The sequence below is a fragment of the Haemorhous mexicanus genome, chromosome 1, assembly GCF_027477595.1.
Source record: "Haemorhous mexicanus isolate bHaeMex1 chromosome 1, bHaeMex1.pri, whole genome shotgun sequence".
NCBI classification, from domain to species: Eukaryota; Metazoa; Chordata; class Aves; order Passeriformes; family Fringillidae; genus Haemorhous; species Haemorhous mexicanus.
The window spans coordinates 137,419,756-137,446,267 of NC_082341.1; the positions used below are offsets into that span (position 1 = coordinate 137,419,756).

General features: G+C 44.0%; 1 protein-coding gene and 1 long non-coding RNA gene across 9 annotated transcripts in view; one reads left to right on the top strand and one right to left on the bottom strand.

Annotated features, from left to right (window-relative positions):
• Positions 1-669: 669 nt before the first annotated feature.
• LOC132336909 (uncharacterized) lies at positions 670-19,572 on the bottom strand. 3 transcript variants are annotated; one of them, XR_009489022.1, is made up of 3 exons: positions 12,810-19,572; positions 2,938-3,057; positions 670-2,782 (listed from the first exon to the last, which is right to left on the bottom strand). It is a non-coding gene; the product is annotated as an uncharacterized LOC132336909 (long non-coding RNA). The 3 variants fall into 3 exon arrangements; XR_009489027.1 differs by lacking the exon at positions 670-2,782 and having other exon boundaries at positions 2,791-3,057; positions 12,810-12,860; positions 13,206-19,572; XR_009489021.1 differs by lacking the exon at positions 2,938-3,057.
• A 189-nt stretch (positions 19,573-19,761) lies between these two features.
• The window catches only part of GRHL2 (grainyhead like transcription factor 2), a 65,238-nt gene continuing 58,487 nt past the window's right edge, over positions 19,762-26,512 (top strand). For 5 of the 6 annotated variants that reach the window (XM_059864799.1, XM_059864816.1, XM_059864826.1 and 2 more), the window contains exon 1: positions 19,762-20,042. In XM_059864799.1, the coding sequence (XP_059720782.1) occupies positions 20,023-20,042 (20 nt within the window). In that variant the 5' untranslated portion in view covers positions 19,762-20,022. Of the gene's footprint in view, positions 20,043-22,136; positions 22,288-26,512 lie in introns of all 6 variants that reach the window. The other variant, XM_059864835.1, reaches the window with a different exon arrangement.

Genomic DNA, 26,512 nt, shown 5'->3' on the forward strand with positions numbered 1-26,512 from the left:
CACTTCTCAGACCTATGGTTGTGTAATATAATCCACAGAACTACCTGCTCTTTTCACCTGCCCAGAAAAAGCTCATAAAATGAGTTGCTGGGTGTAGTAATCTGTTTGCAGCATGCCGGGAGGATGGAGCAGCCTGTAGGTGTCCAGCAAAGCTCCATTCAGCTCTTACACACTGGGCAGAGCCAGAAGGTTGGTTAGAAACAGCAGTGGCCACTGTGGGTTCAGTTATGAATCATGGGAGAGACCTGTCTGTATTTGGTGACTCGGTGCTATGGTGACCAAAATTCCACAAATGCTTCATAGACAATAAGGCCACGTGTTTTCTGCTCCTCCTTAGGCAGTGATGCTGCCTGGGAATAACCTGCAACTTGTAACTTTGCAAATTTAGTGGTAAAAGACGTTAGGAAAAAATGAGGGGAAAAAGCAGAAAGATATTTCATGAAAGGAAAGCCTGTACATAGATAAGCTGTTATGGAAGTAACACTACCTAGTCTAAGGAGAAATACTGAAGAGAATTGACAAGGCAGAGAATATGTCTACCTAGGGCAGTATTCTTTTACTTGGTCATCACTTCTGCAGGCATTTCAGAGGGACATATGAGTAGAAGAGGCAAATCTTGCAATGCAACATCTAGAAGTTTTGATAGCCTAAAATGACAATTTTAAAAACAGACTATTCAACCACTTTTATTTTAAATATTTCCCTTTAACACACATTTCCTTGCACAGTGCCTTCTGATTCAGACACAGAATATATAAGCCCCACTGATGCATCAGACAGTTTATCTTCCAGCTGCATTAAACACATGAGGATCCTTTTGGAAGGAAACAAGCACACAGACTTCATTCAAACCATCATACCAAGCAGTGTAATGATGATGTCAGATGGTTTATAAACATTAAATTAAAGTGTATCAATAGCAATTCAGAGACTTTTAAATCATACATATTTTGCCCAATCTCAGAGAGCAAAACAATTATGGACACAAAAAAAGGTTGATGTGGTGGTGAATTCCTTTGAGTTGATCCTTTTCCTATGTGTCTCTGCTGGAATATCTTCTTCTGGGGGGAAACACTACTTCAGATGCCATTTATGACCCACTTTATCTAAGTGGACTCTTTATTGGTAGTTACCAGTGAACCACACAGCCCTTGCTATACTCTTCAGAGTCCCCCTGTTCAGCCTGAAGTACTGCCAACCTTTTCTACAGAACACAAACAGCAAGTGGAGTCATCCTGCCTCTTAACCTGCAACGAGTCATTCATTGTAAGCTTTACCTGATGATGTTTGAAAGCCCCTTCCAAACAGTGTGTGCTTCCAAAAGGTGTGTTTAATCACCATGACTGCACTGCTGCAGTGGGAAGGCTGCTTCCCAAACCACGCTCTCCATAGCTTCATCCCTCCAGGTGTTCATTTAGAAAAGCATTTTGTACAATAGCTACTCCTCCATTCTTTCCAAGTTCTTCATAGCCCATTTGCTTCTGAGTCACTTTAATTAATGCCACTCTTTAAATGCTTCCAACTGTTCTGGCTAAACTGCTGATACAGCAAAAAGCAGCACCAAACTGAAAGGCTGAATTACTTGTTTTCACGGAAAGAATTTATCACAGTGAAAGGTGAGGCAAAACATTTTCACCAGGCTGCCAGTGGTGAAACCAGTGAAACCACCAGGCTGTCACTGGCTGCCACCTTATTTCTTTTCTATGTTAACAAATCTGTAAGCATGAAATTTCCCATTCCTAAGGACCAGAGGATTATGTCACTCAGCACTAATCATGGCTCAGGTTCTCTGTGCTGCTGCTCTTGTCCTTAACAAGGGATGATACCAGGACTCCCAATCTTGCTGAAACTTCTTCTACTGACTTCCAGTGGTGGGGTGATCAAGAACACACAGGGACACAAAACCTAGGGGTGGGCAGAAAGTTGCAGGAGGGAAGAGAGTTCTTTGCTTAACTCAAAAGGCATTTATGCAGCACAACTGTGCAGCAAAATCATGACCATGAAGTCTGGTGGAAGCATTGCTTGGCATGCTCTGGTTGCTCCCATGCTCAACAGGCTGAAGCAACATCAGGAATGTAAGAAATCACTGTTACATCACCAGGCAATGTAGAGCATCCCAGGTCTGGAACACTGCATGCAGTCCCCTTCCAAAGGGCAGGTGATTGGAAATGTTACAAGGTCAAAATGACCACACTTGGAAAACACAGCAAAATATGAAGGGCTCGGCAGGCTGGATAAGCCAGCAATAAATGGGAGACAAAAAAATTATTCTGCCTGCTCTTTCACACAGTACCATGGATGCCAAATGCTGCAGTCAAAAATGTGGCCTATAATTAACAAAATTATTATTTGAAGTATCTCACAGCTTGTGGGGCTCATGGCTGCATAACATTATGGAGGTAAAAACTGCACAGGGGTTCCAATGGCAGCCAGACCAATCCATGAAACAAAGTGTTTACTTAAGAGATGTGGAATGCAGAGATGCAGATCCAAGCTCCAGTTGAGGAAGTCTGAGACTCAGAATGAAGGATGCTTGGAAGGGGAAGAATGCTGCTCATTTCTTCCCAAAGGGCAGGGGCTCTCAGAGGTGTGCAGGGCAGTGTATGAGCCTCTGGTCCAAGCCAGGATAGGTATTTGCAGCTTCTCATGCAGTGGTTGTGGACAGAGGTACAGGACTCATCATGTATTTCTCAGCACTTTCTGAGACAGGGTTGTGTTTTCCTTTGGTTTGCTCCCCAGTGCAGAGATGTCTCTGTGCTTCTGTAGTGCTTTCTTGTGGCTCCTGTGGAGTTCATGAGAACAAATACAAACCTTGCCATTGTGTCAGCCAGTAGTCAGGCTTAATGACCATTTACTGGCCCACACACTGTTGAGCAAAGAGACTCCCTCTTAATGAAGGTCCTGCTAAATAACAGTGTACAAATAATGCATAATTACTCAAAATGATGCTGGGTCCTTTAAGATCAAGGAAGATGGTCTCAAATTATACTTGGATTTCGTCTTCCTCAAACAACATCAACTGGTACCCCAAGGACAAAGTTCTTTCAGCCAGAGGAGCTGTTTATAAGTAAAAAAATATGTGTTTTTTATTAAATATATAATACTTTGGAATCACAGTAGAAAAGTATTCAAAAGAATTATTGTATGATATGTATCTGCAATAGCATATATGTTAATAACTAGCAGTACTTGTAATCTGCATTTTTTGTGGTTAATAACACGGGACTTGCTACTCCAATTCTGCAGGTGAAAATATAGAGACCAGGAAAGAGGATGTGGCTTCTCCAAAGTCACACAATAGCTCAATTGTCAAATATGAAACACCAAAATGGAAACAGACAAACACAGAAGTCTGTTCACAAATGGGAATAAAATATGAAAAGAATGAGCAAATCTTTCTGTTCCTAAAAGAGCTAAAAGAGGAGGGTCACCTGCAGTGGTTAGAAAAAAACCAAAAAAAATCAAACATTTTCAACCCACCTGCAAAGTCCCTGACCGTCCACATAATTAATACCAGCTTCCCTCGAGGGAGGGGCTGATGCAGGAATCTTCCCTGACTGCTGCAGGAGATGGAAATGGGGCCATTTGCCACAGATAAAGTGGTTTTATCCAATAAACCGATAAGGCTTGGATTCTCGCTGATGGCAGAGTTGAGGTAACTGCACATTAGCTGTTTAACCGTTTCTAAACCAGTTGAGACACGGCTTCCCCACTTCACATCTATCCTGTGCCAAGTGAGCTTGGCTTTTCCCTTCTTTCTGTTTTTATCTCCCATGAAAGTGTATCACACTGAATTATCTGTTATCAGGATTCTCGGGGAAGAATCAAAACTCTCCTCTCTTCAGGGAAGAAAATAAAAGGGCAGCTGCTTCTTGCAGCCCTTTCCTCAGCTCCTCTCCTGTTCCACTATTTACTTTATTTCTTTACCTTGCAAACAGCTCCAGTGTCTTGGAGCCTGGGCTAAGCCCAGCCCTTTTGTGCCCTGCAGTCATCGCTGCATCTTTAAGGGAAAACTGATTCCCAGGAATGCTGTGCATGCACATACCTATCTGGGCGCTGCACCCACACCTGCCCACCGGGTAACCCAGCGCCCGCTGGCCCTCGCAGCCGCATTCCAGCCGGCAGAGCTATTACTCGCTAATTGTTACCTGTCAAACAGGTAAACGAAGCTTTTGGACCAAGTCCAAACAAGCGTATATTCCCACGAAATCCTAAACCAGCAAACCTTTGACCTTTCTGCAGCCCCACTGATGATTTTTTACTGGGGCTGATTTAAAAGTATGATGGTATCTTTGAGGGACAGAAAAAAGTGGCAAGTTGTGGTGTTATTTATTGTGATGAGGCTTTCTTGTACGTGTCAATACCTGCAGGAGAGCAGAGGATTTACCAGCACGGGAGAGCAGAGAGGCAGCCCAGCAAACACGACAGAGCTCACGTCCACCAAATCCCTGAGTGGGGTGGCTTTCCAGTGCTGATCCAAAAGCAGTTTGTGGATGGTGAGGAACTAATATGCAAAACCTCCTGAGGGTGAAAAAGTTAGTGTACAGAGTAACTCAGAGCCATCTGGGAGGCCTGGAACTGGCATTTCCTCTTCATTTCACCCTGTTCAGACTTGTTCCACAGAGCATAACAGGATCAGCTCCTGTGGAGCAGGGGGGTCTCTGCACACAGCCAGAGGCAGCAGCCTGTTCTGTCACCCACTGAGCTGTAAAGATGGCTGGCTTTGCCCCCCTTAGAGCTTTCTGAGCAGGTCAGCGAGAGAAAGCAGCTCAGTCCAAACTGCTCCATCATAAAGTTTGATCCTCCTGGCTAATTGCATAGAAAAGACATTCCCTCACAGCATAAATGGAAAGGCAGTCTGTTTTCACTAAATATCTGTAAGATTTCATATGCTTTAACATCAAAATGCAATAAAATAAAAACCAGGTTTCATTGAAAAACTACAGCCATAAATCACAACATTCAAAATAGCAGAGCTGTCCCTACTCTACCATGACCCTCCTCCTTACATTCTCTCTGGCTTGGAGGATGAGTACCTTGGGGAGGGGACCTACACATTATCACAGTGCGTGATATGATCTGGGACATTTCTGAATCAGTAACATGACTCAGTCCCATCAGAGCTTTGCCCCAGGTGTTGTGTCAGAAGCTTAGGAAAGAGGGGAGAGTGAACAGTATAAACCAGATTGTTATTGGTAATAACAGAAACATGATCTGCCCAGTAAGATGGTAAGCTTTCTCTGCAAAGCTTGCAGATAGCCTCCATGGTAAACTTGATTTTGACCTGTCTCTCACCTTAGCTTTGCTCCAATTAAACCAGAATTATGTAGATCTCTCAGATGTCATCTTAAACACTGAATTTTATTTCAGAATGGATAATTTTTAACATTTTTATAGGTGAATTTATTGTTTTGAATTTTGGAATAGATGAGTTTTATTTTGGAAGTTACCAGGAGAAAGTTTGAGAGAGCTTTCACAAGGCAAACTGACTTCTATTCCTTCTTTAAAGAAACATTTCAATTTTTTATTTTATATAATCACAGAATGGTTTTGGCTGGGTGAAAGACTATCTAGTTTGGGCCACTTTCCACTAAAGCAGGTTGCTCACAGCCCCATCCAGTCTGGCCTTGAACACTTCCACAGGTAGGGCATCCACAGCTTCTCTGGGCAACCTGTTCCAGTGCCCCACCACCTTACAGGGAAGAATTTCTTCCTAATACCTAATAAAAATCAGTTTTTAGTTTAAAGCCATTCCTCTTGGTCCTACCACTAAATGCCCTTTCAAAAGTCCCTCTCCACTTCTCCTGTAGATTTAGGTAGTGGAAGGCCACTCTAAAAGGTCTCTCCAGAGCCTGCTCTTCTCCAGGCTGAACAACCCCAAATCTCTCAGTCTGTCTTCATAGAGGAGGTGCTCCAGCCCTCTGAACATCTTAATGGCATTTCTGCAACAAAAGCTGCAGAATGAGCTCTGGTGCTTTTCTTTGGAGCAGGCTAGCACTTTGTGCTGATCTTGAGGAGTTTTTAGCTGACATGCAATCACATATGCTTGCAGGACTTCATCTCAGTCCAGTACCTTTTCTAAATGATGAGGAAATGACTCAGAAATAAGAAATCCTGGTATCTACATCTGAGCTAACAGGTTTCATGGAGCTGAGCATAGCTTTGGGCTCCTGCAGACCCATAGGGACATGCACATTTCCTTCAGAAACTGGAAACTCCTCTGCAGTTCCTTCTCCTTAGCTTCTTCACAATATTCTCCTGTCTTCTCTCACACACATAGCCTGTCAGAACCCCACAGAATTCCTCAGCAATACAGGAACTGCTCAGACACAGCATCTGGACATCAAGACATGGATGAGTCCCTCTTCCAGGGCCTCTTCTGCACTCTGGGGAGAAGGCTAGACTGTTTGTGGTCAGCTGACACCCACCTGCATTATCTGAATGCTCTGGTGACAGGGCCTTTTTCCAAGCAAAGAGGAACCCTTGGACACACAACCATTGTCAAGCCTTGGCTTTAAACGGATGCTGTGAAGAAGTAGCTGGTCTGGCCCTACTTCTCCTCACCCAGTAGCAAGAGATATCCCAAGCCTGGCAGGGAGCAGGAGGGAAGGAGAAGGGGCTATTTCAATATGGCCAAAAGAAAAGGGAAAGTGTTTTCTCTTGTGGTTCCCAAAAGGAAGCAGCATCTTGGCAGAAGTAACCTGCCTGCCAGGTCAGTCTGTCCTCTTAAGATTCCTCTCAAAAGCTGTTCAAGCAAACAGTGGTCCCTTCACAAGCTCTATTCAGCTGGATAGATTTGATTTGGGATTCTTCTCCCTTTTCACCTTACAGGGAGATTATTCAGATGCCTTATCTGCTCCCAGCTCTGTGCCAGGTTCCGGCATGGAATGTCTTTCAGCTTGCAGCACTGTCACCAGATTCCCATGCTGCATCAATCACTGCATTGACCAGCTTCTATGGGTATCATCTTAATGTTATTGTCCACTAGGATCTGAAACCATCAATAATGGTCCCCACAGGTATTTTGCTTAAGATAGAAAGGGAAGATATCTTAAAAAATTACTGATAAAAGGGTGTCTATTCAAAAGCCATCATGTGGAAACTGACAGCTGCATTACTAATACCCACCTAGAACCAGCTGGAAATAATTTCACCAGAAAATGCTGATTTTTCCTGTATCTCTCATTCCTGGTTTGACAAACATTTACTGAACGAAGAGCAAGGTTTCAGGAATTTGTTGCTTCACACAGGCTATTAAGATTCCTGGAGCACCTGGGCTCTCCAGGCTGCCCTGCTAGCTGGTGTTATCTGTGACAGAGCTGACTGTCCATGTCTAGGGCTGTCATGCCTGTTCTTTCTTGTAGAATTTTTGAGAATGGGCCAGAATAACTTGGTTTTCTCTTCAGACTCATAGAAGAACTTCTGTGTCTGAAAGCCTGTTACCTTTTCACAACTATGTATTAGCCCTGCCAGCAAACCTTATCTCTCCTCATAGCATCAATTTTACAACATAGCTACAACATAGAGGATGGCCACTTTGTAATTAGCTTTTACTGGTGATTCAGCTTTTTTTTTAACAGCTGTTGAAGAGGATTGATTGACTTGAGGGTTAAGGAAACTGGACTAGATGTTCTCATGCACTGACCACCAGAAAAGCTGACTACAACCAACAGCTCACACGGTCCCAGGCCACTGCTGTTGGCCACAGGCTTATGACATTATCCCATTTGTGACTCAAGCTTGAGCAAAACAGTGTTATTCACAGAGCTGGTGGCAAAGTTTTCCAGCTTCTGTGATGTTCAGAAGTGACCCATCCTGGTATTGGTGCTTGATGCCTGTGTGAGCTTTGGTATCAGTTAGTTTAAATGAGAGGCTGTGCAATAATTTAAAGTTGTCTTTGCATTTCAGATTTGGAAAAGCAAATGTAACAAAAAGAAGAAAAAGTGTAACTCTTTAGAGTTACAAAACAACCTTTCTTAATTTCAGAAATAAACAAGGGATTCTCACAAATGGATGCAAAACAACTGAGAAAAGGAGATGCATGCCTAATCAAAGCAAACTCTGGTTAGTTAGTTCAATTCCTACAATTTTCTAAAGGCCACCCTCACGCAGTGTCATATGACAGAAGTGTGTTCTTTAAATCTCTGATTCTCATACTTCATTTGTACCTCAGGGAAAAGCTTTAGAGGGAAATACTGAGACACTGGCAGACAGATGAAACCTCTATTTTTAAAATGTCATGATTCTAAAGCACGATGCAAAGAAGGGGGTGCCACCATCTGTATGCATTCACTTCAGACTTTGAAGCAAGGCTTGAAGCTGAGGGCCTCCAGAGTGTGTTGTCATCTGCTGCAAACACAGCATAAAAGAAGCAGAAAGTAAGATAACAGGAATTGTTAAAAAGAAAAGAAGAGCTCAGTTCTCAGATGCCTGTATCTTTGCTGTGGCTCAGGACACAGCAAGCCACCGAGACAGCAGCATCTCTGGCACTGCTTCTGTGCACGTACCGAGAGTCTGCCACAGCACTGACACTGTGTATTGTATCTTCCCATCTCCGCAAATATCTGCTGTCCACACCACTTGCTTCACTGCCAGTATCAGAAAGGCCTGCCAGGGCCAAGCTGCCTGTTCTCAATGTTGCTAGCTGGGAGGAGTGCCCTCCAGCTCCCAGCCACTAATTAGCCACTAATCTCAGCTACTAGGATTCCCGCACACCATGGAGGCTTCCTTTGGTGACTTTTCAATTAGCATCACAACACCCCAAGCTTTGAAGGCTTTGGGTATATTTATCTTTTCTTCCAATTGTCAGGGCCAGCATACATAAATTAAACCAATTTTAGAGCATCTGTGTATCTATTATTTGGCAGCTATTAGCCTAAACTGACATCATCCACTGCTAGCTGACAGACACACTTCTATTACCTGGGTGTGATTTTCTCGTATTCTTTCACAGAAAAATGTGACACATCTCATAAGTACTGCTTTAAAACTGGAATTCACTTCTACAAGTACAGGAGAAATGCCTGCCCTTATTGTACTTATGTGTCACCTCTGAATGATGCAGCTCTGCTGAGCAAAGGAGGACAAAACCAGCACATCAGTCCCAGACTGAACAGGGACTACAGGCACTGAATGTTTGGGAAGTTTAGAAGAGGAGCAGTCATGTGGCATGGGAAGAATCCTCTTCTAAAACCAGAGACCAGGGTGAGGAGCCTTACTAAGCAAGTAGCAGCACTCACCTGCAAACAGACTGGGTTCAACCATATTGGGCCTGATCAGTAGGTCACAGAATTAGAAGGATTCTCAGTGGACTCCATCCACTACAGGATCAGGCCTTCTAAAAAAGCAGCATAGTGCTTCAAAGGAGAAAATGATACTTGAGGCTTAGAAAGACCCAAAGCTAGAGGAAGCTGCAGAATTCTTGGGAAAGTGACTGGTCAGTAAAGTGCAGGTTAAGCAATTTCCTGGACACAAAGACAATACACATACATGTAACAAAAAATTCCAATTCCTTCACACTGCTATCAAGGATTTGTGTTGGCTTTTCATACAGGAATCCTGCAGCCAGGTTGCTACTGGCTACTGCTTCACTGCTGTTGAAATTTCGACTCCTGTACTGTTACACCACTCCCATCCATCTCCCAGTCCACCCAGCTCCATTGTCATTGTTACCAGACTCCAGTCACTGGAGCCAAGAACTGCTGCTGGGGCAATTCTCTGCATTAACAGGGAATCTGAGCAGAGGCATTTCAAAGCACCTTCCTCAGGCTCTAAAGGTTCTCCCCATTATAGTGTGATTGGTTGTTTACACTGAGGTAATTGGCATGTGTATAATTGGCCTTGTTGACAATGAAGATTTTCAGATATCCTTAGTCTCCCTTCCCCCTCCCTGCCCCATAGAAGCTCTGGAACCCAAAGGGAGAAGCACAGATCAAGGGGAAATCCCTGCCCCCCATCCCCCGTGCTGCAATGGTGTTTGGAGGCCCATAGCATCAAATTTAACTTCAGGCATCTACTGTCTAAACCTTACAAAATTGGAGCACTAACCAGCTTTGGAGTCACTTCCAAAGCAAAGAATGGATATGTAGTGCAAAGGACAACTTAAATGAGCAGCATTCTTCATGATACTATCTATTAAAACACCCTCTATATGTACATCCTCCAATGAAAAGATGGCAATTTCACCTGTGACTAATGGAATGCCTTATTGATCAGATAACTGGACATCCATACCCTTCTATGAATTCAGAGGCTTCACTAGTACTGCATGATGCTGATCCTGTCTTGCACTTGCAGAGATTCACTACCACTCCAGCCACTGGAGGAGCTGAAACATACAAGAAATGCTGCTCCCAGAGCTGCTGGTGATGGCTCATCTGCTGGTAATGCCAAGAAACATCGTGTGGTCCAGCCATGTGTGAGACTCCAGGAGAAAAGGAATGCACAAATGCTGTAATTAATTCCCTATGCTTACACTTGGAAGGCTTTAGTTCACCCTGAACAGAAGAGACTGCTTTGCACGCATTTTCAAAATCACTTTAACTCAAAGCTAAAATTGGGTTGGGGCCAAAAGAGGTGGGCCTCTTCCCTTTTGTTGGGTCCAGCATTCCCACAGTTTGGCAATGGAATTTTAGGAGGTCAAACCAACTTATGCACCTGCCTGAAAACTAACCCTGTTAAAGAAACCAAACCAAATGAAAGAGGCTTCAGGCAGATGAAAGAGCAAGGCTTCTGCTGGGACACCAGAGGGCAGAAATGCATGACCTGGGTAAGAGAGAGAAAAAGCCCCTGTGGGCAGCCACACACTCCTCCACCAGGCTCAGCCAACCAGTGGTGATCCCAACACATTGATTTCTTGGGGATCTCAAACAGATGTGCTTTACTCAACCCCACTCTACGGAGGAGGGTAGAAGCATGCAGTTATTTCCCCTCACCTTAAAAATAAGATGCCAGGATAACTAAGGTTACAGGACCTTCTGACATAGTTTTGTGTCTTGCTTTTTTACTCAAGTTGCCTGCTCATCACTGTGACCTCAGGGATAAATATCACAGGAATCACTGCTATGGGATTACTTTGCTCCACATTGTGGTACCAAGTTCAGTGTCCACCACCTGCACTTCATAAATACATAAACACTGAGAAAGATTTCATCAAGAGTTATAAAACTGGTGAGAGAGGGCTCCACTCTATCCAAGGTAAGATGTGTACTGGAAGCCAAATTTGATACTGCATCATCAGCTGTCCTGTGTAGATACTGGTGTCAGTTTAGAGTTATCAGTGCAATGTTCAATATTCAGCCTTTGCTGCACCAACAAGATGAACCAATTAGCCCTGATAAAATGAGATTTTAAACGAGGTTTAAAAGATCACATTTTATATCTAGTTTGTCAGTTTTGTGAGTGGAACTCACCTGGAATTTTTCTCTCTCGGTAAGCTCTACTTTCAACTTTGCTAGTGATTTAAACAAAAAAAAAAATGGCAAGGCTAGATTGAGAAAGGCACCTCACACTCTCTTCGGCTCAGCTTGGGAGCTCACAGGAGGACTGATGGATGCTGCCAGACAGCAGGTTTAATGAGAAGTTAGACACAATGATGTTTCAGGGGCTAAGAATCCACAAAGCAGCCAACACTGGCACATGTTTCAAAACAGGTTTCATGTTTGTCAAAACATATTCCCTGTCTGTGCAGTTAAAAATAAATGCATTCTAAACTGGGGAACTCACTGGTTTCACTGGGAATGCAAAAGTACTTTCCAGGAGTCAGACTGAGGCATTCAGCAAACTCCCCAGCTGTATTTGACATCAGCCTGAGATTTGGGCAAGGGGTAATAAATCCCTGGCTTTCCCCATGCTCCCCATACAACCTTTGGCAAGTCTGCTTCTCTGGAACCTCACGTATAAAATGGAGAAGTGCTGCTACCTCCCTGTGTCTGCCTCGCACACCTTCCCTGAAAGCATCAAAGCTCAAGAACTGTCTCTGGTAGATGGTGCCTGGGCTGAAAGCGTTTAAGCAACTTTTCCCTGATACCAAATGTCTCTGTCTTGGGGCTGGGAGACTGTGGTGTCAGTTTGGGCTCACCCTCACAAAGGTTTCCTGAACCTTTGAAAGTGTCCTCCTGCACCTAGTTCATTCTGGAATTAGGCAGATTTTACCTACCTTTCTCCCTGAGCACATTAACCATGGTATTGATTATGCAGAGGGGTAACTCACACTTCCAATGGTGTTAAAGCAGGGTCTGCCTTCCCCTTAAAAGTCCTTGTACTCAGAGTAAAGTTTATGGTGAAATAAAGAGCAACATGCACAACTTGCCCCACCCTTCCCTGCAGGGCTGTTGGTCATGTGTAGGAGCTAGAGAAAAAAGCAGTGAAGAAATGTAAATGTAAATGCTATTCCCCTCACACCCAGACACTTCATATAAACAAACAGCCATCTCCAGGTACTGTTTTCAAGTCAAATAGAGACAAGCAAATACTCAACATCTCTGTCCTGGAGTCAGGTAAAACTTCCTCGCTGCAGAGTGCTTTCGCCTTGATTCTTTCTATAGCTAAAATTTCCTCTTACTTGGGAAAAAGGAATAGAAAAAATGTAAGGGAAAAGCATATGTATCATAAATTTGTTTATTCTAAAAGATTTGGTTTCTCTACTGAAACAAAGGAGGGAAAATTCGCAGTGCAGTTCCTATTTACACACAGCATGTAGGTCATGACACATTAAGAAGTTTCTGCATCAAAAAAAACATGGATGTTTTGTCTGATAATTTCTTAAACTAGGATCTAAGAGAAACAAAGGTAGGGTAAAAGCAGCATACCTTACAATGATGCAACATTCCAAGAAGTTGGAATTACATAGTATCCTCAATCTGCATTAAAAGACAATGAAAGAATCAATAGTGAATTAGGTGGTGTAATAGTGCACACAGGTAACAGAGTTACTGCAAACAAAAAATGAGGTGTAAAGCAACTTGGAACCAACCCATCAAAGTGAGGCATTGAGAGCCTGATTTCTGGGTCTGGCTATGCCACAATACACGGGCAGAATGAGATAGAATAATTATCACATCTCCCTGGGTGTCAGGGAAGCCCTTCCAGCAGCAGAGGAATAGCAAAATCTACTTTTGCAACACTCTGAGTCGAGATAAAGCAGGCTTGTAGGTGCATGCAGGGCATGTGCATTGTATAAACATGGTATCACTGAGATGGCAAACCTGATAGGACAGGCTGACGAAGCAGCTGCAGGGGATCTAAAACTGGGGTCTTCCTCAAGCCATGGGCTAAATGATCTTGAAGCTCCTGAGCACTGAAGAACCAAACCTAGGCAGTAAGAAAGGCCAAAGGTTATGGCAACAAGCTGTGATCCTGTGTTGCCCAAGAATGCTCAATAGAGTAATATTATACACTGCTTTTATGTTTATGAATGAAACCAGTTGGAGGCTTTCTTCTGAAATACTCCTGTATTTCAACAGAGAATACCAAAAAGTTGTAGAAAGTGACATTGCTACACCTCTCTGTGAAGGTACTAAAGGCAGAGCTTAAACAGAAACACAGAGACACAGGGTCTGGTGACCTTTCCACAGAACAAGGCACTGCAGAGGTGCCCTGGCTCCAACACTGGGTCCTTTTGTGCCACCAGACAATCCTCTTTATCCTCTGCCCTTCAAATAAAATAACATTTGCTTGCTTCTGAGGGCATCCATAAGGAAAAATAAGCAATAGCCTAGTGGCTGTCAACCCCACCTCTTCTTCAGTGAATTCTGAAAGCAGCCTTTTCTACTTACTGTGATTTTTAAAATACCTTTCTCTTTGATTATAGTATTGACCTAGTTTAAGGGAAAATGACACTGATTTTAAGCAAACAGGTTGGTGAGTCCATGGCTCTGTTTCCCAACTCCTAGTGCTAAAGTATTCCTGTGGATACTATGGGCTGCATTTACTCTAGTTCTTGAGTGTGGGAAAAGTAAACAAGCAATTGTTTATATGCCATGCTTCACCTTCTGCATTCTGGAACACTTATGCCTATTTTAAGACAGACTGCTGGAGCAAAAAGACACATTCATCATGGCTTTTAGAATGCTTATTGTTGGAGGGCAATGTTTTAGACCTGTGGAGCCTCTCTATTTTTTTAAACTCTCAACATACTTATAACCAGTGCAAAGACATTTGAAGCTCTTGGTTTTGCCCCATATTGATCACATTCCTATTTCAGGTTCCTTTAAAATGGTGCTCTGTTGGTCATAATGGTTCAAGGACTGACTGATGTGAGCTGGGAGCAGCATCCCTGGTGGCAAACACAAACCTGGCCATTCCCACTCTGCAGTCAGAGCCTTCAGTCTGGGCCTCTGTGGAACTTGGAGAACACCAGCCCATCTCCCCCAGACACCCACTGCAGTACCAAGAACAACTGTGGGCTGGTTTTGTACCACTGAGGGAATTCTGCCTTGTCAAGAGGAAAGAAGGTGAGAAGAGGAGGGGAGGAAAAAAAAAAGAAAAAAAAGGTGTAAAATAAAGAGAAAAAGAGAAAGATAAGATAGAGGGGGAAAAGGAAAAAGAATAGAGGGATAGAGGAAAAAAGAGAAAAAGAAGAAAAAATAAGAAAGGAAAAAAGTGAAAAAATAAAAAGGAGAAAATTAAAATCTTGATAAAAGGAGGAGAAAAAAAGAAAAAGAAGAAAAAAGTAAGAATTTTGATAAAACGTTGGCTTTAAAGTATTACTGGAAGTTAAAAATGATCTCGTAATTAAAGAAAAAAAAGGATATATATATATATATATATAGGTATTAAGACAATCTTTTTACATTCCCTTGTTTATAACCAAAACAACCAACAGCACTTTATCTCAAACCAGTTTGAATTAGAATGACTCAAAATGTGTCTATGAATTTGCAATTTTGTTCTATGATGATGCAAAGACCTTTTCAATTAATACAAGAAGCTGGACAAAGCTTTAGGAAGATGCACTCTCAATATTTTTCTCACTGGTCAGGTTATTTACATTCTCTTGCACTGCCCCATAAGTACAGGACACAATTTTAATGTCAGCATAATTAATGGATTTCCAAAGTCTTGGCTCCCATGAAATTGTCTTTCAGAGATGTCTCCTTACTCTTTTTTCCACACTACAGTTTTACACTAACAGCAAATTACCATCATTAGGTCACCTAACTGTATTTTCCCAGTGTTTAAAAATGGTTGAATGAATCACTAAAAAACTCTACCAGGCAGATCAAAGCATCTGCAGAAAAGCCATAATTCTATATTAAATTCTATTTAATTGGTTCCAAAACTATTGAGTAATCTTTATTAAATAGATTGGTACTTTAATACCTGCTAATCAAGTTTGCACCTGATATTCCAATTGATTGTCAGGCTTTGCCACCTTCTCACCTGTATCAATGTCTCAGTGTCAATCCTGAAATGATTGACATAATGTGAGGTATTTTCATCACTAAAAATTACTTATTTTTTAAGCTGAAACAACATTGTGTGTGCCACACTGCCACAGTGCAGTGTTGCAGATAGGATAGTCATGTTATAACTCTGTCATGTTTCAGAACTGTGAAGTCTACATTCAAAATGAGCAAAATAAAAATGAATCTAAAAGATGCATCTAAAAGAAATTATTAATCTAAAAGAAACGCAAATCCACATTTCATATAGAAAGTGCCACACTCAGCTTCACACCTTACTCTGTGGCCAGGAATGCTTGATACTCCATGATCCTCCACATGGCTGATCTGCTGCTGTCATCCATGATGTGGAGGTACTTGAGAACTTGTGGATGTTAAAAGGCTCCCAGCAGGCCTGTTTGGGGAGCACAAACTGCAGCTTCCAGGCAGCATTATGGAAATCCACAAGTACTTACCATTAATCACAAAATCTCCTATTCCAATAGGAATTTTATATAAATTGTGAAGCATTAAAAGTCAACTGTTACCAGGATCATGGTTACTTAGAATCACTTTCTTGAAGCTAACAGTGCATAGCAATTCATTCCTAGACCAGAGGAATGACCTGTTTTGGGGTATAGGAAGGTTGCACTGCAATCTTGTAAGCTTATTTTGATGTACACGATGGCTTCATTGAAGTCAGTTGAGGATCAAGGTCTGCACAAATTCCAATATAGTTTCATACAGAAGACTACAAAGGAAGGGCTGTAGGGAAGATTAACAGTAAATGTTGCATATCACAAAACTCGTAAGTAGGTGGTTGTCTTTGAACTTACTGTGAGAGAATACATTTTATATCAACAGCCATCAGTGACAGAAAGACACAAATAAAAATATGTGGTAATCACTGCCTACTGAAAACAGTTGTTTTCAAACATCTGCTCTCTCACTGAACTGCTTTACAACACTGTTTTGACATAAATATCTCTCCAACATCTTTTATCTCATAGACTTCTTTTAATAGTTTTCTGAAGTGTATTTTAAGTGCTTGGTGCAATTAGTAAGCCTAGTTAAGCCTTATTTGTACACTTGATTTCCTTTACCCAGTGCTGGCAAGTCCAAACGATATTCACTGCTATGGAGTGAATAGCATAAACATGAGGTAAAGCTTTAGACAGTTGAATTCTACACTGAACCCTTACAATGCCACAAAAAACTATCAGCTACTGTGCAAACAAAGAAGCAAGCACAGTATGAAAAAGAATAGCCTACCATCTTAAATATTTCCTGTACACTCCAAAGACAAAGTCCTAGATTTTCAATAATGTATGGCATGACTATTCTATTTTTGCTCTACACAGCCTTGATTCTACAGGTAGAGAGACTGGTCTGCCCAGAAATAACATTAGCTGATGTTTCAATGACTAACAGATTAGTTTATAAAAATCTTGTAGATCATGAAGAGTGAGCATCAGGCTGGATTAAGTAGGACTTGTTTGACCTGTTCAGCTAGAGGTGGACTCTGACAATTTAATTCCAGCCTGCAGTGCGAAGCAAAAGGCTCATCCAGCAAACTGTGAGCCCTATGCCTACCTTCCTAGTTAAAATAATTTTCAGGGTATATTTTTCTATATAAGCAACTCCTAACTAAATAACAGTTGTCATCTCCAGCTACCTCAAATCAAGAGTTCATTACTGCATTTTCCACTTATATTCCTAACATTGACCTTGGAACTACTCCTAAGACAGTGAGCAGTAATTCAGTCTCCTGACTACCTCATTCTAAGACAATCTCTCCTGAGAGCAGGCTGCTAAAGGCAGTTTTGTGTTTGACCCAGTACTAGAACAACAAACTCCATTTCAGTTTGAGTTACAGCTTGGGTTTGGTCCAGGACTACAGATGGCATCAAATGCAGTTTTCTTTCTTGTAAAATCACATATCAGCAGCATTTCTACCTTGGGGAAGGTGGCATTTTCAAATGTGCTCATCACTGATCTTCCTCTCCTTCTTCCTATGCATTTCATATGGGAAAAATGGGGGGGTGGGTAATGAACACAACACCCAAATGTTTCTTAAAACTGAAAAATTAAAAAAGAGAAAGGGGATACCTGATTAGCGTTAATCCTATTGATGGTGCTCAAACAGGTAACCTTTTCAGGTCTCAAAGTTTCTTTCAGCATAACAACTATTTGGGAAAGAAACCTTATAACTTCTGCAGTTAACAGGGAGCGCTTCAGTAACATAAACTGTTATAGCATTCTACCACTATTTCTTGAAAACAATATATAGCAATGCATTTGAGAAGTCCAACTTATTTTAAGATTATATAGAATTCTGGATTCAAAATTACTGCATCATTTGCTATGAATAAGTAACTCTGTTTCTCCTGTGTTTTATGAAGCCTTATCGCTTCCTCAAAATGTGCTATACAAAACAATTCATACAAGCATTGCCATGAACAATGGTCACACTGACAACTTTTGACTGGATTGTATGTTTCTTTCCTTTGACTGGTAAATGGACAAAGAGATTGGCTGACGAATATCTTGTGTTCAATCAAAAAGTCATTCATCTAGAGAAAGTATTTTTCTATTTCTGTTTAGTTAAAGTGACAAATTTTTATGGGACTATGTTTAAGCTGACTTAAAACTGATTTATACTGATTTTTTTTTTAATTTGATTACTTACTATGAACACAGATAAGGAATGGTACCCAGTAATAGATATTTGTGCCTGATTGTGATCCCATAATACCACGGACTTAGCAGAGTTTGAAATCAAGTTTGATTTCAACTGCAGCAGTAGGCAAATGAAGATGAAGCCCCAGACTATAAAATGTTTTATACCTATGCATATATGTATGTGTGTATACATATATATTTGGTTATACAAATATGTATTTCTATTAATATCCTCCTACTACATTCTTCTGTCAAGGGAAATTCCCCTGTTCAGAAGTTGAACTCGATGATCCTTGAGGATCTTTTCCAACTCAGGGTATTCTATGATTTTATAAAATCAAACGTAGAAAATGGAAAATTCCCTTCACCTAAGGCATTATTAATGTGATGGGTTTGAAATAATTTAGGTAATTGTCTTGCAAAGATGGCTAAGTGACATAATGGTCTACCCCACATAATGGTACATTCTTCACAAATTCAGCATGATTTGTACAGCAGAGGTTGTCAGCAGTCAAACTGGATGCCCAGTACAGAGAGCTGCTTCCAGGAGGGCAGGTGGTAGCAGGAAGGATTAATGCAGTCCTGGCCTGTATCGGGTGAAGGAACGGGGACTGAGAATAATGGGTGATAGCAGATGGAAGCCTCGTTGCTACCCTTCCACTACCTGTTCTCAAACTGAGCCAGGGAGGTCCCCTCCCCCACCTTCTCCATCAGGGTCAAAGCTGCTGCTCTCACAGCCCGATCTGGTTGTCCCTTGTAAACCCACTTTGGTCCTCTGGCAAAGTACACAGTAGGTTGTACTGGGCTGAAGGGTGACTGATGGATCTGCAGACCTCTCCATTCACTTCATCCCTGCATGACAGAGCCTCGATAAATGCTCCATTCCAGCTTTTCCATTCTCTTCCAGCTTTCTCCTGCTGACAAACAGACCCCTCAACACCCGTCATCAACATCCCCGGTTCAGGTATCAGCTCTCAGATCTACACAGTGGGTGTCATCACCTGGCACCACCTCATCCTGCTGCCGTGAGATGCCTTCTGCAGAAAGACATTCACCAACGTCAAACTCAGCTGGTCCCAACCGTAGTAAGATCAAAAGAAAAGAAAAATAAAAAGGAAAAAGAAAGTCAAAAAATCCCCAAACCCAAGAAAAAAACCACGATCTTCCAAACTGTCCTGCGAAGGGCGACACCTCCCTGGGCATTATTCGACGGCAGCCACAGGCCAGCGAAGCCGGGGATTTCGGGCACGGAGCAGCCCGACAGGTGAGGCAGGCAGAGCGCGGCAGGGGCCGCCTCAGCCTCACGGGCACCCACGGCCCTGCGCCGCTCCTCGCCTCCTCAGCGCGGCCGGCCGGGCTCCTCCGTCCGCGGCGGGGACATGGAGGCGTCGTTGGACGGTGGAAGTGCCCGCCGCCCGAGCGCCGGCTCCCCTTTTCTTTTTCTTTTTTTCTCCCTTTTCTTTTCGCTCCTTTCCCGCCGGCGGCGGCCCCGCGGTGCCTCCCGGCGCGGGCGCGCGGTGCGTTCGTTACCTGGCGCTCGGCGGCGGCTCCGTCCTCACCTGTGCGCGCCTCTGCCAATGGCAGCGCACCTGGCGGCCGCGCCGCCCAATCAGCGCGCGGCTCGTCCCTCTCCCCGCTCCTTTAGTGAAAGAATCCAGCGCCGTTCGGGAAAGTTACCTGTGCGCGCCCGGCCCGGCCGCTCTCCCGTGCCGAGCCCCGCCGGCGCCCCAGCCCCGCCGCTCCCCACATGCAAGGGGGAGGGGGCTCTACCTGTCCTGCCTCGGCGGCTGGCTGTGGAGCCGGGAGAGGGGGGGAAGGAAAGCAGAATTACCAGTAGCTCTGGTTCTGCCGTCCCGGGCGTTCACACGCACACCTTCACCTGCACAGACCTGAAAGTCCAGTTCCGCCAGGCAGACGGAGGCACCGGGAAAAGGGGAGAGAGTTCATTGGATCAAACATGTCACAAGAGACGGACAAGTAAGTGATCGCAGGCACGCCGCTGCGCCCGCTGCGCGGGGCGGCCCGCCGGGCTGGCCGTGTTCCCCTTCGCCGGTGGCGGACGCGGACCCGCCGGGACGGCGCTTCTCCCTCTTCTCCCTCCTACAGCGACGCCGGACCGGCCGCACAGACACTTCGGAGAGCCCGAGGACGAGGCTGCGGCTCGCGGCTCCGCACCTCGCTCTCCGCCTGCCCGTGGGGCTGCGCGATTATTTGTTTAACTCCCCTTTTAGGTTTTTTTTGTTTGTTTGTTTGGTTTTGTTGAGTTTATTTGTTTGTATTGTTTTGTTTCCCTCACCTCGAGGGTCGCTTTTCGTGCAGAGAGCTCCTCGCCCTGGAAGAGCGGAGCGGCTTCCGCCCGCCGAAGGCCTCGGACGTAAAAGAGCTTCTTGGCTTTTGTGTTGGCGCAACAAAGGGCTTTTATCCCCGAAGGGCCGGGGACGGCCATCTTCCTCCCCTCGGCTGGGGCCGGCGGGGCAGGGGGCCCGGGCGGCGGGACTAAGGCCCTGCCTCGGCCCAGGTGCTCCCCGGCCGCTCCATAAGGCGCCTTCTCCCTCGCCGTCCTGACCTTGTTTTTCCGGCGGGACGCCCGGGCGGGCCCGCGGCTGCCCGGAGACCGGCGGGGTTAAAAAGTAACTTTCCCAGTAGCCGGGCCCAAGGAGAAGGATGAAGAAAGGGGGAAGCCTCCCGCTCCTGCCGGCCCCGGGCCCGCCGCAGCTCCTCTCCCGCCCGGCCTGGCGGTAGCGAGGCCGGGGCAGAGCAGCGGTGCAGGGATACTCCCGGTTGTCTCCCGGGGCCGCCGGCCGTGGTGCTGTGTTCCCCCCGGGGCCCGCAGGACCGCGGTGGGCTCGGTGTCCCCTCGGGGAGCGCCGCCAGGAGCCGTCGGTGGGCGCGGAGGCCGCGGCGTGCGCCTCTCCTGCCACCCCGGCTCCGGCAGCGCCGGGTGCCGAGCGGCCCAGGCCGGGGCTGGGTTACCGACCCCCGGTAAATAACTCGCACAGGCAATGCCGCGCTCCCGCCATGGCGGCGGGTGGCTCGGCGTGGCGCCCAGAGGCGCCGTGAGGCAGCCAGGCGGGAAGGCCATTTTCCCTGCTCGGGTGATTAGTGTTTCTGCGGGAGGCGGCTGGCGCGAGTTACGGCGTAAGGAAGATGGAGGGCGGAAGGTGGCTGTTTTGTTTTACTGCTGCCCTGGTGCGGGTAGGAGTGCCCCAAACACGGGTGTGATCTCGGCTACGTTTGGTGTTGCTCAGGTGCTAGTCCTGGTTGGGCTGCCCGGAGCCTTTGTGCCAAAGGAGGTGGAGAGGAGGAGCCTGATGTTGGAGAGAGGCTTGGTGACAACCTGCCTGTCAAAGAGTGAAAGAAGGAGATTACCCGACAAAAGAAAACAGCAGGGCTGGGTCCCCCGACAGGGAAGAGACAGGATAGGACGGTTCAGAGGGGAGAAGAGTAAACACAAATATTAGGCCTGGCCTTTTCAAGCATCACTTGTCAGTGGGATTGTACGAAGGGAGCTACTGACGTGAAATTGGACCGATTTGGGCAGGAGTTGAGAGTGGCATTTAGGAGTTCATTTGAGCTGGGATGGGAACTAATGCCTTAGGTGGCCAGATTAGAGCGGTAAATGATTAAAGTGCAAGGAAGGGAATAACGACAGAGCCCTGAGGGGTGCGGGTGAGTGAAGGAGCAGCTGAAAGAGCAGTCGTTCAGTTGAGAGGAGACCCAAATTAACTGTGGAAGAGCTGATAAGCACTGATAGAGGGCATCCCAAAGCAATGGGCAGTTCCAGAACGGCGTGAAGGTGAAAGGGGCCTGTAAGTTATTTCCTGGCTAAGTCTAGTTGCCAGTAGTTCCAGCAGCCAGAAACTAGGCTGCGGCAGATCAAGGGCAGTTAATGGGAGTGGGAGGGGGAGTATGGAAAGGTGGGGGGGGGTCAGAAGAGGAACTTCGCACCAGCTTTAAATCAGAAAAACAGAGGAGAGGAAACCTAACTCATGTAAGAAACTAGGGCAAACGTGGTTTCCCTCTGGGTCTGGGATGCTACTGAGATACTGGACTGTCCTTCCTTTCCAACAGCAACAATATGGCAAACGTGTAAACTACTGAGACTGGAGATTAATGCCTTTCATCCCCTGCTCTGTGTAGTGCTGCTGCTGTTACCACTGTGAGGAACTTAAGAGCAGTGCAGAGCACACAACCTCAAGTAACAGCACTTGCTCCATTGCAGGTATGCCTGTGATCTGTTTCTGGTTAAGGTGTTTAGAGAATTTATAGGTGATAGGTTAGGGTTTGAAAAGGAAATGAAGAGTAAAGAAATCCCCTGTGCTCTCTATAGTCAAGTGTAACATGAGAAGACAAATACATTTGTTTCCAGAGGAGATGACCAGGTGGAATGAGCTAATAGACTGGTGTGAGGAGTTTGCATGGGAGGGTTTTTGGTGTTTTGGTTTTTTTTTTTTTTTTTTTGGTTGTTGTTGTTGGTTTTGTTTCTTTTTTTTTAGGTTATAATTATATCCAATTAGAACCTATTCCAGAGAGTACATTATTTTCCTCTACATGGCCTTTCTTTACTTAAAACTAGATCTTCCCTGCAGGCAAGACTGGAGAGGCTAGCTCATTATTTTGAAGTCAGTTAATTTGTCAGAGTCGTTGGATGTGTTTTTGTGGGGCTTGTGCTACTAAAGTGCTGGTGTAGAGGACTAAGCAGGGGAGGGGGATATAGAAGGTGTGGAAATAGACATTCTGTGGGACTGGCTTGCTTGCACCTTGCTGGAGAGATGGTAGACCCTTCTGTAGTGCTACACAGAGCTGCCTGCACTGTCTGTCTTTGGAGGGAGCAGTGGGGACAAGTTCTGTAGTGCTTTAAGGGAGGAAGGTGGATAGTTAGGTGAAAATGCTAAAGAACCAGGTGTTTGATTCTAATGCTAATTGAGGAGCTTGGAAGGGGAGATTATCCTTGAGATAGGTGTACTATCTCCTTGCCTTTCCCTTTAGTCTTTCTGCTTAAACTGGGTCTTGTCTGCTTGTTTCCACAAACTCTGGGGTCAGGAGAGATAAGGTGTGATTGCACATGCATTTTTCAGAGGTAATACCGACTGAAGCAGGCTGTGGCCGCTTGTTCCTACCTCTGTTCCAACCTCTCAGCTGTGTCAGTGGAACTGTTGTGCAGCTAGGAGTTGATGTTATTTTTGACATCCATTTTTCAGTGGTCTAGGTTCATATGCAGCAGGGGTGCAAGGAAATAACAGGTGTTAAGAAAATAACTGTTCAAACTATAATCTCTGCAGAATGAAATGTGTCCCCCTTCCACTCTGAGTGTTTTCTAAGTCTGTGCTGCTGCTTCCACTATTATCTAGTTTCCAGATCCTTTGAGGGGAACCGGGGCATTGATGAAGGCTGAGGGACACAGGATGGGAAGGAGGGAGCATCCCTTTTGCAAGGTGAAAATATTATTCCAGGGTACACTTCTGCATTTATAGGCTGAAGTTGTTCTTTAGTAGTATACAAAAAAAGTGATCAACACAAAACTCCAAAATCGCTGCTCTAGTGCATTAGTGGAGCTAATCAGTGAGCTTGCTACTTGTGAGGCTTAACTGGGTTTTAGAAATTGACAGCACTTCTGTGAATGAGGAGCGGCAATCATACAACCATTTGGGATGTGTCTTGTAAATGCCATAGTTGTGTCCCTGCTGTTCCTGGAGCTGTGTGAAGGCCCAGGTGGGCTGGGACAGCAGTTGCAGGAAGGGCAGGCTAGTGGCAGGCCCCAGCATGCTGCCTGCCCTGGCTCTCTGCTGGCTGGCCAGCTGCCTGCCCCCTGCCAGCCTCCCAACAGCCCAGGGTGTGCAGAGCTACTCAGGACATCAGGTAGCTGGGGCATGCTCAGGCTGCCCACATAAAGGAGGGTTTGGGGTAGCCTGGGTCTGCAGCACAGTGTGTGCATGTAGGTGAATAACTGAGTGGAGAGGAACCCGTAGGTGGGAATGGGTTCAGACCTGTTCCCATGTGTCAGTGGAGGCATGTTCACATCCAGCTTGCTGCTTGGTAGTATTTGTGGCAGAAGTTGATATTGGGCTCTTCACAGGGTAATTTTGATTTAGTGTTTTCTCCTCATTGGGTAAATTTACTGCCTTCGTAATATTTAACTTAAGCATCTAGTGCTGTAACAGAAAGGAGGTTTGTAATTTTCAATGTGATTCTGTGTTTTGTTCTTAATTTTTTCTTAAAGGGTCAAACATGTTTCCCATCAGCAGATATTATGTGGCAATTAGGTGACAAATCAATTAATATTTTTTTTCCCCACAGCCAATTGTTGGAATAGGGCATCCAGTGAGATTAATTTTCCAAAGTGTTCTCATCTGGGAATTAATGCAGAAGCAGGAATTAGATGTGTTTACTTCTTGTGCTTTTCAATTACCAGACATACTATCACAGATGTCCCCTAGAAAACCATTTCTGGGCAAGGAAGGTAAAAAATCAGTGTGCAGAACCTCACAGAGCTTGCAGCCATAAGCTTAGCTAAGAGGAGTAAGGGTATCAAATGGTTAGGACTTGCTGTTTGCACTACTGTCTCTCTGGCACTGGAGTCTAAGATCAGGCTGAAGATCAAAGCCAAAGAGGAGGGAGGGGATTTTCCCAGGTCACTTTAAGTTAATTGTAATGGTCACATAACCTCTTCCCTGTGGAAGGGTCAGCAGGGACATTATTGTCCCTGTTTTGGCTAGGACATTTGAAGGGGAAATGATATTACACCAGTTGACATTTGTTGCCAAACATTTTCACAAATATTAATCCAGTGTAGTGGTTACCTTAAGTATTTTTTTTTTTTAATTAGGAAGCAGCAAATTAAGCTGCTGTTCTTTGTACATACACAAAATAGCACTTTCAGATGCCGATCTAGGAATTAATCCTGGGGTGAATCTTCATTAGCTTTTTGATCAGTGATTAGGGCAGTACTAGCTAGTTAAGGGAAGTAATTACTTCAGACATCTTGGTATACAGGGATACTGTACTGTTTTTCTGCAGTGCTGACATAATAAAAAAGACAGTAGTTTCTTACACAATATTTAACCAAGGAAACCATATTAAATACATCTGAACTGTGAAGTAAAATATTGCAGTGTATCTATAGCTTGAGAGTATGTTTCAAACATCAAAGATTGCATATATGGATTTCTTTTATATGTATATCTATTTATAGCTATATTTTTTAATATAGATTTGTTAATTTTCCTAATTTGGGGAGGCAATGGCATATTCCTTAATAATGTATTTAAGTAGTTCTATAAAGTATATTTTTGGGTTTGTATGCTTTTAAAAAATATTTGTGGGAAATCTTGACTTCCAGGTTTGCTTATTGAAGTCATGTTTTCCTTCTAGTTACATAAAAGGTTTAATATCCTGAAAAAACAGCAATCAGTGCTATCAGTGAAGTAACTATTCCATTTCCATTAACTCTGTGGAAGCAGTGAATGAATAAGGACCACGGGGCCAAGGGTCAGGTTAAATTGTAGGAGGTCTAGGCAGCCTTGTCATGACCTGTTTTTAATTTTTACGGCATGCTTCTAGCTGCTTCAAGTCAGCTAAAACAACCTCGGGTGCTATGTGCATGAAGTACTCTTCCTAGGAAAACATCGTTGCCTGCCATGAAGCTGCTAAATAATTGCTAATTCTGATCAACTCTGTCAGCTCCTGCAGAAATGCTGTGAGATTCAGCTTTTCCTCATTTTGATTTTTTTACAAATGTGCTGAAGCCTGTCATTTTTTTAAGAATCTTTGTCTTGATTAAAAAAAAATAAAAGCAACAGCCTTAATACACAAATAATACAAGATTGTCTGGAAAAATATTTTATTACAAGTGAGATAAAAAAAAGTCTCTGAAAACATAGATATAAAATGTCTGTCCCAGGGTAAATAATTGCCTCCTTGAACTAGTCCTCAGTAGGCATTTATTGTATGTATTTAATCCTTGTGTCAGATTTCTTTCTCATACTTCCACTTTGACATAGTTAATAATAATTTTTTGTCAATGTTAATGAATCACCTATTTGTTCTAATCTCTTGATCACTACTGCATGCTCAACTTATTTTAGTTCAGAGTAAAAACAAATAAAACTTCTACTAGGCATCTAATTGTTAAGCTAGTCTGTTTTGCCATTCATTGTTGCTATTCTTAATATAAAATTTTACTTCCTCTCAGATTGTTTAGTAACGGTAAAATAATTTCTTTAATCATTTGACATGTGTAATCTTGTTCAAATTCATCTTGTGCTCAAAAAGTATAATTGTCCCAAAATTGCAAGAGTCCCAAACTTGCATTAATTAGAAGGCAAAATGACTCAGCCTCTTTAATGGGAGTTTTTTCCTTGATATGGACTTGTGGGCCAGAGGGCATCTTACCTTTTTGTTTCCTGGTGGTCTGAATGTTTTGGGTTTTTGTTTTTTTTCTTTTCCTT